Genomic DNA, 14,853 nt, shown 5'->3' on the forward strand with positions numbered 1-14,853 from the left:
TGACCCACGATGTCCTTCTGATCTTCACAGTGATGCCTATTCTGTTCACCTAGTCAAGTTGTCTGGTATCTCCACTGGACAGTTTTACTATTTTTCCATTGCTATTTTTTAAATTCCAGTGTAATTAACGTACAATGTTATATTAGTTTCAGGTAACCTAGAAGAAATAGATAAACTCCTAGAAACCTATAGCCTCCCAGAATTGAATCAGGAAAAAACAGAAAATCTGAGCAGACTGATTACCAGCAAGGAAACTGAATCCCAACAAACAAAAGTCTAGAACCAGATGACTTCACAGGTGAATTCTATCAAATATTTAAAGAAAAGTTAATACCTCTTCTTTCAAACTATTTCATAAAAGCAGAAGAGGAAAAAAAGCTTTTCTTCCAACTTCATTCTAGGAGGTCAGCATTCCCCTGATACCAAAACCAAAGAAAGACACTACATAAAAGGAGAACTACAGGTCACTATTCCTGATGAACATACCTATTTTCTACTTCTTATAAGCATGAACTCCTTGATCCTTAATTTTAATGGTCATAATTCATTGTCGTCCTTAATTACATGATGCTTGTCTAAGATGTGACCAACAGGAAACCAGTTTTCCTTCACTGTGATGTTCTCATTTGAAACACAGTTGAGTTCATCTTTTTTTCTTTATCTTTATTAACTTTTCTCCTGTCATTATTGATTTTTCAAATATGTAAAATATGAGCATGCTTCCACAACTCAACTGAATTAAAAGATAAATTCAGAAGTAGCACATCCTCTCCTACTCCGTCTATCCTCTTCTCCCACCCAACCCTTTTAGAAACCAACTTCAGGGGCGCCTGGGTGGCTTAGTGGGTTAAAGCCTCTGCCTTCGGCTCAGGTCATGATCCCGGGGTCCTGGGATCGAGCCCCATGTCGGGCTCTCTGCTCTGCAGGGAGCCTGCTTCCTCCTCTCTCTGTCTCTGCCTGCCTCTCTGCCTACTTGTGATCTCTGTCAAATAAATAAATAAAATCTTAAAAAGAAAAAAAAAAAGAAAGAAACCAACTTCATGGTTTATTGGTTCAACTGTCCCTCACTTGATTTTGTAAAGAAAAGGAGATATAGGTATGCTTTATTTCCTTTTCATTCTTACACAGAGACTAGCATACTAAATACATTGTGAGTTTTGATTTCCAGGAGATACTATTAAATGAGAAAAGCATTCAGTACCAATTTTTCAAGGAAACAAAATTCTGCTAAATTTGAACTTTTTCTCTACCTCATAATTTCTGCATGTATCTTTATTATCTCCTTCCTTGTGTTTTTTGGGGGTTGGCTTTATGATTTTTTTTTCCCAGTTTTTAGAACTGGGAATTGAACTTTTTTATTCTCATTGATTTGCCAGGTCTTTATCCATCCCTTTATTTTTAGGCTTTTTGAAGAACTATGTTTATGTAGGTCTCTTATAGTACAGAGTTGGGGTTTGCTTTATGAGCCAATTTGAAAAGTTCTTTGGTAAGTTAAACCCATTCAAATTTAGTGAAAAACTGGTAATATTTGGTTTCAACATGAAATTATTTTGGGTTTTAATTATACATATACTATTTACTGTTTCTTTTAAGAAAAAAATTTGTGTTGGAAAAGTTTTTCCCATGATCTTATAATTAACTTTTTATGTCTTATTATGTTTTATTTAACATTTTGTTATTAGATCTGTCAGTTTTATATGATACCGTTTGAATCTCATCTCCTAGCTATACAGTAAGCCATGATCTTATTCTACTTTCCCTTTTCTTTCCATTTTTTAAAAGTTTCAAGATTCTGCTTTGTCAAACATATTACATTTATATACTATTCTCCTACCCACATCTCCAACCCTGTTTTACAGTTAAATATATGAAATGTCCACCATCAGTCCTCTTGCCCAAATTTCCTCTCTCATTTGCATGAAGTTCTCTAATATATTCCCCAGGAAGGATGCATGTGCATACTGCTCCCTTGGTTCATGGATATTACTTTCCTATAGACTTCATACTTAAGAGAATCTTAGCTGCACATAAAATTTGTGACTCTCAATTTTTTTAGTTTAACATGTTCCTCTACCATTTGTTTCCATACTTAAGTCATTCTGAGAAGTCTGATGCTGGTCCTACTTTCTTGCTCTACAGGTTATTTTGTAATTTTGCCTCAAGACTCAGAGGAAGTTATCGAAGCCTAGTAGTTTTACCCAGTGATGTGAAGAAGCTGAAGATCAGAAGCTGAAGTCAATTTTCCAAGGCACCTACTAGGTAGGCCTTTTCAATATATACCTTAATGTCCTCTTTTATTTCTAGTATTTAAATGTTATTTCTGTTCTTTTTATTTTTTCTTCAGTCAGGAATTCCAATTATACATGTATTGGACTTCATTGCCTCTTCAATTTGAACCACTTTTTTCTAACCTTTTTAAGTACTTGACCCCATTTTCTGTATTACTTTCCTAATTTTCATCCATGTCCCTTATTAAATTTTCATTTGAATTTATTTACTTTGGGATATTTTAGTATATAACTCCAGATATAAATTTGCCTTCTTTCTTTCTTGAGTCTAAAATTCTACCTTTAATTTTTTCCTTTTTTTAGGTTTTGAATTTTTTTTTTCTTAACTAGGCTATATGACTGCATGGAGCCCAAAGTGGGGCTTAAACTCATGACCCTGATATCAAGACCTGAGCTGAGATCAAGAATTGGATGCTTAACCAACTGAACCTTGTAGGTGCCCCTCAGTTTTTTAATTTCTGACCTGACTCTAAATCTTGCAACTATTCAGGCTTATGTCTTAGGAGAAGTCAAAGTTCATGCAATAAAAAATGATGTCAGAGTCTTGCAAGGTAAAAGTGCCAAGCTCAAAATAAAAAACACATTTAAGACCACACTGGGCAATTAGACATTATTGCTGGCAAATAAGAAAATGTGGCAAAACTTTTAATTGTAGATTATACTGAAGGTTGATAACTTAAGTGAAGTGGTTACAGATATAATAAATGCTATATAAGATGTCCTGAAAAAAGACCCCATTCTTGGAGAGACTGTACTCTGCTTGGATGCTCACAGTTTAGGGTACACTGATCTAGAATCAGTATCTGGATCAGCTGGTTTATAGTTTTCATCAAATTTGGAAAATATTTTTTTAGTATATGTGCTGCCAAAGTGAGCACGGAAAATATTTTTTTAAATATTTAAAGTGGATCCAGATAGTTACTTGGAAATAGTTTGCTATTTTTGGGGGGCCTTTTAAGGTCTCTTGGGCAGGACTGGATGGAGCAGTACTTAATCCAACCTTAACTGTTTGTTTCCTGCTATTAAAACAAGACATTTCTATATACTTTACCCAATACCCTGTGGATCCAGAATTCCCAGTCTGGCTGGTGGGAACAGGTACTCTACTGAGCCCTGTGTGTTGGCCACCATCCCCTCTCATCATTTTGGCTAGTTCTCTCGCCAGCCTCCAGTAGTTTCCTCACACACATTTGTACTGAACTCTGGTTCAGTACAGATCTCTGGTGTTATTCAGTGCATCTCTCCCTCTCCAGTGCGATGTCCTATAAACTAATGGCCTCAGTCACCCCAGGGTCTCAGCATCATCTCTTCAACTCAAGAGTTGGCCAGATTCTACCTAGGTCCCCAATACCTCCCCACCCCACAGAGGAATGCTCAGCAGCTATTTACACTTCCATAAGGCAATTAGCTGGGGCTGCCATAGAACTCACCTCCTATGTTTCACATGTCTCAGGGGTCACTGTCCTTTGTTGCCTAATGTCCAGTGTCTTAAAAACCCTCATTTCTTATATTTTGTCCTTTTGGGGGAGTTGTTTTAGATATAAGGGTAAATCTAATCCCTGTTACTCCATCTTGGCCAGAAGAAAAGTACCCATCATAGCTTCTGCATATGAATATATGTAGGATTTAAAGCCATCCTAGGATGAGAAACACTCCTTACCTTATTAATGTATCATCATCCACAATGACCAACCATGCAATTTTGTCATGGCTATGATTCAGAAATTTTTCCAAAATAGCAAATGTCTTTCCACAATGACCTAGGAAAGGCAAGAAGAAAATTTACAGTGTAATATTTTCTTTAAAATGCACATATAATTCATTTTAGGGGAAGCCTGGGTGGTATAGCTGGTTAACCATCCAACTCTTGGTTTCAGCTCAGGCCATGATCTCAGGATCATGAGAGATGGAGCCCCACACTGGGCTCTGCACTCAGCAGGGAGTCTGAGTTTCTTTCTTTCCCTCTGCCCCTCCCCACCCCCCACACTCTCCTTTTCTCTAAGTAAAACTTTTTAAAAAATTTAAAAATAAAATACATATATAATTCATTTTACATTATTTAGTTTTAAAGTTTTAAAAGCTTAGATCCTGACACATACACAAATAGAAATTTTTAAAATTAGCCTTTTCTTGTTTTCATAGACATAGTGAACCAGTGAGAACTTCAGAGATCATGAAGTCTAAGCCGTTTATTTCACACATTGGGAAATGGGAGACCCAGAGACAGGAGGTCACTTAGCTAATCTGAGGCAGAGCTAAGATAGTATCCTTGCTCCAAAGTTGTAAGCCTCATAGAAACTACAGAGTCTGGCACCTTTCTTTAGGTATATTCGAAAGGAACGGTTAGAACCCTAAGCATTAAACCTTGGGAAACAATGGTACAAAAGTAGGATATTACATTTCCATTGATTTACTTTTTAAATACTTGCTATTAAGTTTCCAGTATGCCAGATACTGTGTCAGGTTCTTCTCTAAAAGCATAGTATAGACTAAGAGTTATAGCTCTTCAGATGCCAACAAATAAAGGTCAGTGCTTTAAGGGAAAATGCTGGGTCCCAAGATAAGAATAAAATGCTTGGAGAGAGAACTCAAATCAATAAATAACAATATACCCCTGATTTCAACAAAATATTTGGTGACCCAATAGAGAACAAGCTAATATTAACAATATTAAACCACTCAATGTGACCTTTATTTTCATTTTCTTAATCTCTTTATGTATTTTTAACCATTATTTGAAAGCCATCTCAAACTCCTATAGGAACAAGATAGAGTATAAAGAGCAATAATAATGTCAGACTAAACAAATTAAGAACTCAAACAAGGAATGTATGAATAAATGATTATGAAAAAGCAACTTAAATTGAAATCTAAAAAGCCAGCTTAACCAAAAAAACCTCAATCTAAAATTGTTTTTCCAGAGCCAAGGGAATATGGCAGAGGAGTGGGGGACTCTAGTTTCATCTGGTCCCAGGAATTCAGCTAGATAGCTATCAAATCATTCTGAACACCTGTGAACTCAACCGGAGATCTAAGAAAAGAATTGCTGCAATTCTACAAATAGAAAAGCGATCACTTTTTGCATGGTAGGAGGTGCAGAGAAGTGAACCGAGGCGATGTATCAGAGGATAAACCCTGGGGGGGGAAGGAGCCTCCATAAGCCAGATATCGGAAAGTGCTATAGCAGTAGGGCACAAAATCAGAACTTAAAAAATCTGTTTCCATGTGTCTAAAAGGTGCTCAGGTGGTGAAGCAGGCAGAATACCAGGTGGGGACAGCATGCTCTCAGGATCCCCAGAAGAATAGGGGTGCCTGAGTGCGGCAGAGTTCCCAAGCATTGGAGTAGGGAAGTCAGCTGCAATCAGGGAGCTCAGGAGTGGGCTCTCAGTTCTGTGTTGCTATAAACTGTAAACCACAGCACGGTCAGTAGACTGCTGTCTGAGCAGGGGTGAGAGTCCCCTCCTTGCTCCCGGGCAGTGGCATATGTGTGCGCTGCAGGAGTCTGTAAAGTTTGGAGACTCCACAGGGTCCTGTGCCTAAGATTAAAATGCTCAGTTATAGGCTGGGTGAACACAGAGAGCAGAGGGAAACCAGGGAGAGGAGAGTGACTGACTGCTTTTCTGTGAGGGCTTACTGAAGAATGTGGGGTGCGAATTGTCAGCTCCGGGGCTGAAGACTGGGGCACAACCGTTCTCATCCTCTAAAACAGTGTGTAAAGCCTTTAGGGAACAAAAGCCACACACAGCAATCTGAAGCAGCTTACGCTCTGTCTGGCCCCCTAGCAAGGGGTGGGGCAACTCCGCCAAGACAAAGACACTAGAGTATCAGTGCAGCAGGCCCCTCCCCCAGAATACCTGCTGGAACATCAGGCCAATACCAAGTTTACACACCACAAACTTGTGAACGACAAAAGTTGACACTTTTGTGTCGACAAAACTCCAGCACCAGAGGAAAATAGAATATAGAATTTGAGGTTTTTCTCTCATTCATCAGGCTTTCAGTTCAATTTTTTTTCCTTTTCAACTAGTTTCTTATTTTATCAAACCTTTTAAGTCTTTTTTAATTTTCATTTTTACCTTTTACATATATATTCTTCATTTTTGGCCTCATTTCATCATATTCAATTTTATTTTTGTATAATGTAAGTTTTTCTTTCTTTACAATTTTAGGATTTATTTTCTAACAAATAGACCAAAATATTCCCAGGACCTAGTGTATTACTCTGTTCAGTCTACCTGTTTGATTATATTCTTTTTTCCTTTTTGGTTTCTGATCTCCTCTGATTTGATTAGTACATATTTTCCTGGGGTCATGGTTGATATCTTTGTATTTTGTTCCCTTGTTCATCTGTTCTTCTCTGGACAAAATGACAAGATGGAAAAATTCACCACAGAAAAGTGAACAAGAGGCAGTACTAACTGCCAGACACTTAATCAATATGGATACAAGAGAGATATCAGAGCCAGAATTCAGAATAACGGTTATAAAAATACATCCATTTATCATGCTAATGGACATCAAAAGAAAGCTGGGATCTGGAGGAAGATAAACCGTAAGAGACTCTAAATCTCACAAAACAAACTGAGGGTTGTTGGGGGGAGGGGGATGGGAAGAGGGTGGTGGGGTTATGGACATTGGAGAGGGTATGTGCTATGGTGAGTGCTGTGAAGTGTGTAAACCTGGCGTTTCACAGACCTGTACCCCTGGGGCTAATAATACATTCTATGTTTATAAAAAAATTAAAAAAAAATTTTTTTAAACCCATATAAATCATAAAAGAAAAATTGAGATATTTAACTACTTTGAATAAAATAATTTTGTTCGTTAAAAGAAAAAAACAAAACAAAAGAAAGCTGGGGTGGCAATCCTTTTAGCAGACAAAAGAGATTTTAAACCAAAGACTATTAACAGATGAAGAAGTTCACTATATCATAAAGGGTCTATCCAACAAGAAGATCTAACAATTGTAAATATTTATGCCCCTAACTTGGGAGCAGCCAATTATATAAACCAATTAATAACAAAATTAAAGAAACACATTGATAATACAATAATAGTAAGGGACTTTAACACCCCACGCATGGCAATGGACAGATCATCGATGCAGAAGATCAACAAGGAAACAAGGCACGTTGGACCAGATGAACTTCACAGGTATATACTGAGCATCCCATCCTAAAGCAACTGAATATACATTCTTCTCAAGTGCAAATGGAACATTCTTCAGAATCGATCACATACTGAGTGACAAATCAGATCTCAACCAGTACCAAACGATTGGAATTATTCCCTATTTTCAGACCATAATGCTTTAAAACTTGAACTCAATCACTAGAGGAAATTAAGAAGGAGAACAAGCACATAGAGGTTAAAGAGCATCCTATTAAAGAATGAATGGGTCAACCAGGAAATCAAAGAAGAATTTAAAAAATTCATGGAAACAAATGAAAATGAAAACACAACTGCTCAAAATCTTTGGGATGCAGCAAAGGTGATCCTAAGAGGGGATTATATAGCAATACAAGCCTTTCTCAAAAAAACAAAAGTTTCAAATACAGAGCCTGACCTTACATCTAAAGGAGCTAGAGAAAGAAAACAAATAAAGCCTAAGCCAACCAGGAGAAGAAAATGAAAAAGATTAGAGCAGAAATCCATGAAACAGAAACCTAAAGAAGACTAGAACATATCAACAAAACTATGAGCTGGTTCTTTGAAAGAATTAATAAAATTGATAAATCCCTGGCCAGACTTATCAAAAAGAAAAGAGAAAGGACCCAATTAATAATATCATGAATGAAAGAGGAAAGATCACAACCAAACACCAAAGAAATACAATTATAAAAACATATTATGAGCAACTATATGCCAGCAAATTAAGAAATGGATGCATTCTGAGAGATGTATAAACTACCAAAACTCAAACAGGAAGAAATAGAAAACCTGAGCAGACCCATAACCAGCAAGGAAATTGAAGCAATAACCACAAATCTCCCAACGAAAGAGCCCGGGGGAATTCTACCAAACATTTAGAGAAGAATTAATACCTATTCTTCTGAAGCTGTTTTAAGAAAATAGAAAAGGAAGGAAAACTAATAAACTCATTCTATGAGGCCACCATTACCTTGATCCCAAAACCAGACAAAGACTCCAATCAAAAGGAGAATTACGGACCATTATCCCTGATAAACATGGATGCCAAAATTCTCACAAAAATACTATCCAGTAGGTTCCAACAGTACATTAAAAGGATTACTCACCACCACCAAGTGAGATCTATTCCTGGGCTACAAGTGTGGTTCAACATCCACAAATCAATGGGACACACTACATTAATAAAAGAAAGGACAAGAACCATATGATCCTCTCAACAGATGCAGAAAAAGCATTTGACAAAATACAGCATCCTTTCTTGATTAAAAATCTCCAAATGTAGGGATAGAGGGAACACAGCTCAATATCATAAAAGCCATCTACAAAAAGCCCACAGCAAATATCATTCTTAATGGGGAAAAAGTGAGAGTTTTTCCCCCAATGGCCAGGAACACGACAAGTATGCCCATTCTCACAACATTCTCTGTTGTTCAGCAGAGTACTAGAAGTCCTAGCCTGAGCAACTGGACGACAAAAAAAATAAAAGGCATCTGAATGGGCAAAGAAAAAGTCAAACTCTCACTCTTCACCGATGACATGATACTCTCTGTGTGGAAAACCCAAGACTCCACCCTAAAATTGCTAGAACTTATAGTGCACAGAATTCAGATTCATTTCTATACACTAACAATGAGACAGAATAAAGGGAAATTAAGGAATCGATTCCACTTACAATTGCATCAAGATACCTAGGAATAAACCTAACCAAAGATGCAAAGGATCCATACTCCATAAACTGTAGAACACTCATAGAAGAAACTGTAGGAGACAAATAAATGGAAAAATGTTCCATGGTCATGGATTGGAAGAACAAATATTGTTAAAATATCTATGCTACCCAAAGCAATCTATACATTCAATGCAATTCCTATCAAAGTACCATCAACATTTTTCACAGAGCTGGAAGAAATAATCCTAAAATTTGTATGGAACCAGAAAAGATCCCGAAGCCAAAGGAAAGTTGAAAAAGAAAACCAAAGCTGGTAACATCACCATTCACCATTATTAAGCTGTAATCATTAAGGCAGTATGGTGTTGTCAAAAAAACAGACACATAGATCAATGGAACAGAATAGAGAGGCCAGAAATAGACTGTCAACTCTACGGTCAACTAATCTTCAACAAAGCAGGAAAGAATGTCCAGTGAAAAAAAGATAGTCTCTTCAACAAATGGTGTTGGGAATATTGGACAGTCACATGCAGAAGAATGAAACTGGACCATTTTCCTACACCATACACAAAAATAAACTCAAAATGGATGAAAGACCTAAATTTGAGATAGAAATCCATCAAAAGCCTAGAAGGGAACATGGGCATCAACCTCTTTGACCTCAGCCACAGCAACTTCTGGCTTGACAGGTCTTCAAAGGCAAGAGAAACAAAGGCAAAATGAGCTATTGGGACTTCAACAAGACAAAAAGCTTTTGCACAGCAAAGGAAACAGCCAACAAAACCAAAGACAACCAACAGAATAGGAGAAAATATTTGCAAATGACATATCTGATAAAGGGTAACATACATAATCGATAAAGAACTTATCAAACTCAAACCCAAAGAACATATAATCCAGTTAAGGTATGGGCAGAAGACATGAACAGACATTTCTCCAAAGAAGACATACAAATGGCCAACAGACTTATGAAAAAATGTTCAACATCACTCAGCATCAGGGAAATGTAAATCAAAACCATAATGTGATACCACCTCACACCAGACAGAATGGCTAAAATCAACAAATCAGGAAACAACAAATATTGGTGAGAATGCAGAGAAAGGGGAACCCTCTTACACTGCTAGTGGGAATGCAAAGTGGTACAGCCACTCTGAAAAAGTAGGGAGTTTCTTCAAAAAGTTAAAAATTATAGCTACTTTACAACCCAGCACTACAGGGTATTTACCCCAAAGATGCATGTGTAGTGAAATGAAAAGGCACTTACACCCCAATGTTCATAGTAGCAATGTCCACAATAGCCAAACTATGGAAAAAGCCCAGATGTCCATCGACAGATGAATAGATAAAGATGATGTGGTATGCAGTAGAAACTATGGAAAAGAACCTAGATGTCCATCAACAGATGAATGGATCAAGAAGATGTGGTATATATACACAATGGAATACTATGCAGCCATCAAAAGAAAGGAAATCTTGCCATTTGCGATGACATGGATGAAGCTAGAGGGTATCATGCTTAGCGAAATAAGTCAATCGGAGAAAGACAACTATCATGTGATCTCCCTGATACGAGGAAGTGGAGATGCAACATGGGGGGTTTGGGAGGTAGAAGAAGAATAAATGAAACAAGATGGGATTGGGAGGGAGACAAACCATAAGTGACTCTTAATCTCACAAAACAAACTGAGGGGGGCTGGAGGGAGGGGAGTAGGGAGAGGGTAGTGAGGTTATGGACATTGGGGAGGGTATGTGCTATGGTGAGTGCTGTGAAAATTAAAAAAAAAAAGATGAGGTATGTACACAATGGAATAGTACTCAGTCATCAAAAAGAATGAAATCGTGCCATTTGCAATGACATGGATGGAACTAGAGAGTATCATGCTAAGGAAAATAAATTAATCAGAGAAAAATGATTATATAATTTCAGTCATAAGAGGGAAACAAAACAGAGAACATAGAGAAAGGGAGGGAAAAATAAAACAACACAGAGTCAGAGAGGGAGACAAACCATGAAAGACTCTTAACTATAGGTAACTGTCAGTTGCTAGAGGGGAGGTAGGTGGGGGGATGGGGTAACTGGGTGATGGGCATTAAGGAGGGCACTTGATGTAATGGGCACTGGGTATTATGCAACTAATGAATCCCTGAATTCTACGTCTGAAGCTAATAATATACTATATGATAATTAATTGAATAAAATATGATTTAAAATAAAATCATGTCTCCAGAACAAAGCAATAGATAGACTCAGTAATATATTTAATCTTGTCAGAAGAATGGTATATCTGATTCTACATTGTACACTATTAATCAAGACATTATAAAAGAGATGACTATGAAATAATCCAGGTAAATTACTCAATAAAACAGACAATGAACTTATTGCTTTTTCTATTCATAAAAGGGTATGGGAAAGTAGAAAACTAAAGAAAAACGTGTGGCAGGAACACTAGATAAAAATTAAGATAAAGAGCATCTGAAGGTAAAGTGGCCAAATGCCTACCTCTATTTTTCTGAAATAAAAAAATTTTTAATTATAAAGTCTGCACGCTGAAGAGAAAAACAGGTGTACTGCCAATAATTACTCATTAAAATATTAACAAAATGCATGACTCTTGTGGAGCTTATGCCCCACATAACCAGGGTAGGATGTGGTTAAGCACTACTGGAGAGGGATATATAAAGTGTGAGAGCCTAAGCTCCATGAGGAGAGAAACCATAGGCTTCGTTCCTGCTTTCTCTTCTTCTGGGGCTTTGGCAGCTGGAAAATAGTAGCCACAGAACAATCCTGGCGGGGTTAAACCACTGAGGAGAAACTTTGTGTGGCAAGATGATAAATTAACTTTGGACACTCCATTAGGGCCACAGTGAATTATGAAGGTATAAAAAAAATCTGTTAAATAATCCTAATTGTCATGTGTTCAGTCATATCATTCAGGTCTAGCAACTTACGACCTTTCTTGATACTTATAAAGCAGCTCTTAATCCAAGAGAATTGGTCCCTATCCATGGGTAAAGATGCCGGGAGGGGAGAAAGTGAAATCACATAAGGCAAATATAATATTTATAAGATATTTCATTATTATCCTAATTTAGGATAATGATGGGCACTCTGAATAAGAGTAGTACAAATTAAGGACTCACCTCTATCTGTATTGGGAATCCCCAGATCTACTGTAGGAATGGAACTTTCTGTGTGATCACTGTAGTATTCAATGACACTTGCCTGGCCCGCCCAGGTCTGCTTTACAATGGGGACTGAAAAAATGAGAGAAGTGACAGTCACCGGTACAGTTCTGAAGGAAAGCTTAGCATCATGAAGGGCAGCATAATCACTTATTAAGGAAGAGAACCATTATTTGTTCTTCGGGTATCCCAACCTGCTTGCTTTTCCTACTCCAAGAAATGTCCGGTTGTCCGTCGATGACAGCACCTGCATGGAACCCTCTTTTTGAGATGTTTTCAGTGTATGTTAGAGCCCAACACTTCCCATTTCTGATGATTCCTCATTCTTTGAGCCCATGTAGTGATCCATTTCCTAGTCTGACTACACTGAAGTATTTTCATTTTCCTCTTTCCCCATACGCTATTTCATTTAAAATTCACAACTGGATTTTTCAAATGCTTCTTAGAGGGGTGGGAAATAGTCTGTGTTTCTGGCTGAGATGCAGATAGGTCTCCCTTAGGATGGGGATGGGGGCTTCTCAAATGACACACGTCCCCACCCAACGACTGCAAAAGAACCATGCAATCCTACTCAGGGCATGACCTTACCACTGAGAACCACTGCCTGGGAGAGCTGATATTCTTTATGCTACACTTCTGGGAAACGTGGAAGAAAAAAGGTTGAGAACCACTGCAGATTTCTGACCTCAACCACTAACAGATAAATTGTTTTAATTAAAGAAACACAAACAACAGAAAACTTTCCTAGTTTTCTCTAATTTAGAGCTACTTTTAAGCTTCACCTCTTTCCACATTTGACAGAATTCTTCCTGATCACTGATATTAATTCACCTGACCAAACAGCTGCATAATTATTTTCTTATATACTTTTTTTTAGCTACTGTCTGTGCATCTCTAAATTTTGAGAAGAGGTTTCTGTTGTTTCAATAGAGGAAAAAAAAAAAGGTCATATCTCGATTATAAACCCTGGCAATTTAAGAACCTCCACTCCAGTGAACTAAATCTTCAAGTCAGTATTTTGAGATTTTATCAGGTCATTTATCTTTCCCTTTTTCCCAGCACAAATAAAAATATATGCAAACACAACCAATGCAATGTCAACCTTAAATGTTTAGCTATGCAAGTCAATAAACTTGGAGTCAAAGACAGAGAGCCCTTTGTATATAAAACACAAAAGGGCACCATTTTATCCATTACTCACCAGCTTTTAAGAAAGACAGAACTATGAATTCTGGACATTTGTTACAATCTCTAAGTTACCTATTTTAACCCACTAAATAACTTTTAGGGCTTAAAATACAATTTTTCTGCAATCCTGAAAAGGCAGAGATTTCTTCATGTCAAAATGGACAAAGATGCATAAATAACAGATAAGGCTGCCTGAGTGAGTAGGGAGGTGGAAGAAAACAAATCCTCTCCTACTTTCACATCCCAACACAATGAAAGACTTCACCTTGTCACCACAGTGGCAGTCTGCCATGGGTATCACACGCAGGAGGACTTACCCAGAAAAGTGCTCCCGGCAGCCTGCTGCCGCTAATTCACTCCTGGGTAAAATGTCCTCCCTTGCGTGATGCTGGAAGAAGCTGTGAGGAAAGGTCAAGATTTTCCTCAGTCCACAGCCCTCAGCTGTGCAAAAGTCTGCTTTCGCTGTCCTCAGTCATTAGCCTCCAGTTCCCTTTTGCTCTAATGACTTTATTAAACAGCAGAAATGTTTCTTCTCGGCTGATTTAAGTGACATTAAAATCAATTGTGAGTGAGTTCTTTGCTGTACCTAACTACTTGTTCTTGTTTGAAACAACGGAAACAGAAATTTCACTTAAGGTAAGAATTCCTATACGAATCGTTCCCCATAGCAGGCAAGTGCCCAGGATGTAGTAGATGCTCAATAAATAATGGAATTTTGTAGAAGTTCCCACAAAAGGCTTAGGGCTATCTCTGGAACTGGTTTAAAGGAAGGTTTTATTCATAAAGGCAATTCATCATTTGGTACAAGACTATTGCCACCATTACCAATTTTATAAAAACACACCAGCCATTTTAATATAGTAGGATGCTATGATTCTATAATCCCAAAAGCATTCAACAATTTTTATCATCTGTTGCCTCATCACTATAGCTCCTGAAGTGTTTGTCATATCTGCCAGCTATAAAGAATTCAAAGCTAAGGCTAAGTCTTCTATAACAGCAGGTAAAACCTTTACCTTTAGTTAGGGTTGATTCTAAATTACCTAAAACTTTTAGAGTATTGGTCGACTTCATTAGCAATGTTTGAATTCTAAACTGAATTCATTCTAGTTATAAAATATTTTAAACTGAGGCACTGCGTTCCCAAGTATATTAAACTGTGAGAAAATATTTCAATATAGTTACATGATCTATTATCTCATTTTCAATACAGAGAAGCACACTTTGTACCCCCTAATAAAACACTAGCCTCTTTCAAGAAGGCTTACCACAGGATAACTTGCAATTGGAGCGAAGTAAAACTTGTGCTATTAAAGAAAAAACAATCCCGCTGCACAGATGGCGTAAATCTTCCACATGGCTTTACAG

The 14,853-nt window shown here is 37.4% G+C and overlaps 1 protein-coding gene across 2 annotated transcripts in view; it reads right to left on the reverse strand.

Annotated features, from left to right (window-relative positions):
* B3GLCT (beta 3-glucosyltransferase) overlaps nucleotides 1-14,853 on the reverse strand; it is a 116,274-nt gene that overhangs the window by 29,816 nt on the left and 71,605 nt on the right. For both annotated transcript variants that reach the window (XR_004279111.1, XM_032314592.1), the window contains exons 11-12: nucleotides 12,256-12,369; nucleotides 3,949-4,048 (exon numbers count right to left, since the gene is read on the reverse strand). Coding sequence is in view for 1 of the 2 variants with exons in the window: in XM_032314592.1 (XP_032170483.1) it covers nucleotides 3,949-4,048; nucleotides 12,256-12,369 (214 nt within the window). In the remaining variant the exon portion in view is untranslated. The remainder of the gene's footprint in view (nucleotides 1-3,948; nucleotides 4,049-12,255; nucleotides 12,370-14,853) is intronic.

Source organism: Mustela erminea, chromosome 15 (assembly GCF_009829155.1).
Source record: "Mustela erminea isolate mMusErm1 chromosome 15, mMusErm1.Pri, whole genome shotgun sequence".
Classification (NCBI taxonomy): domain Eukaryota; kingdom Metazoa; phylum Chordata; class Mammalia; order Carnivora; family Mustelidae; genus Mustela; species Mustela erminea.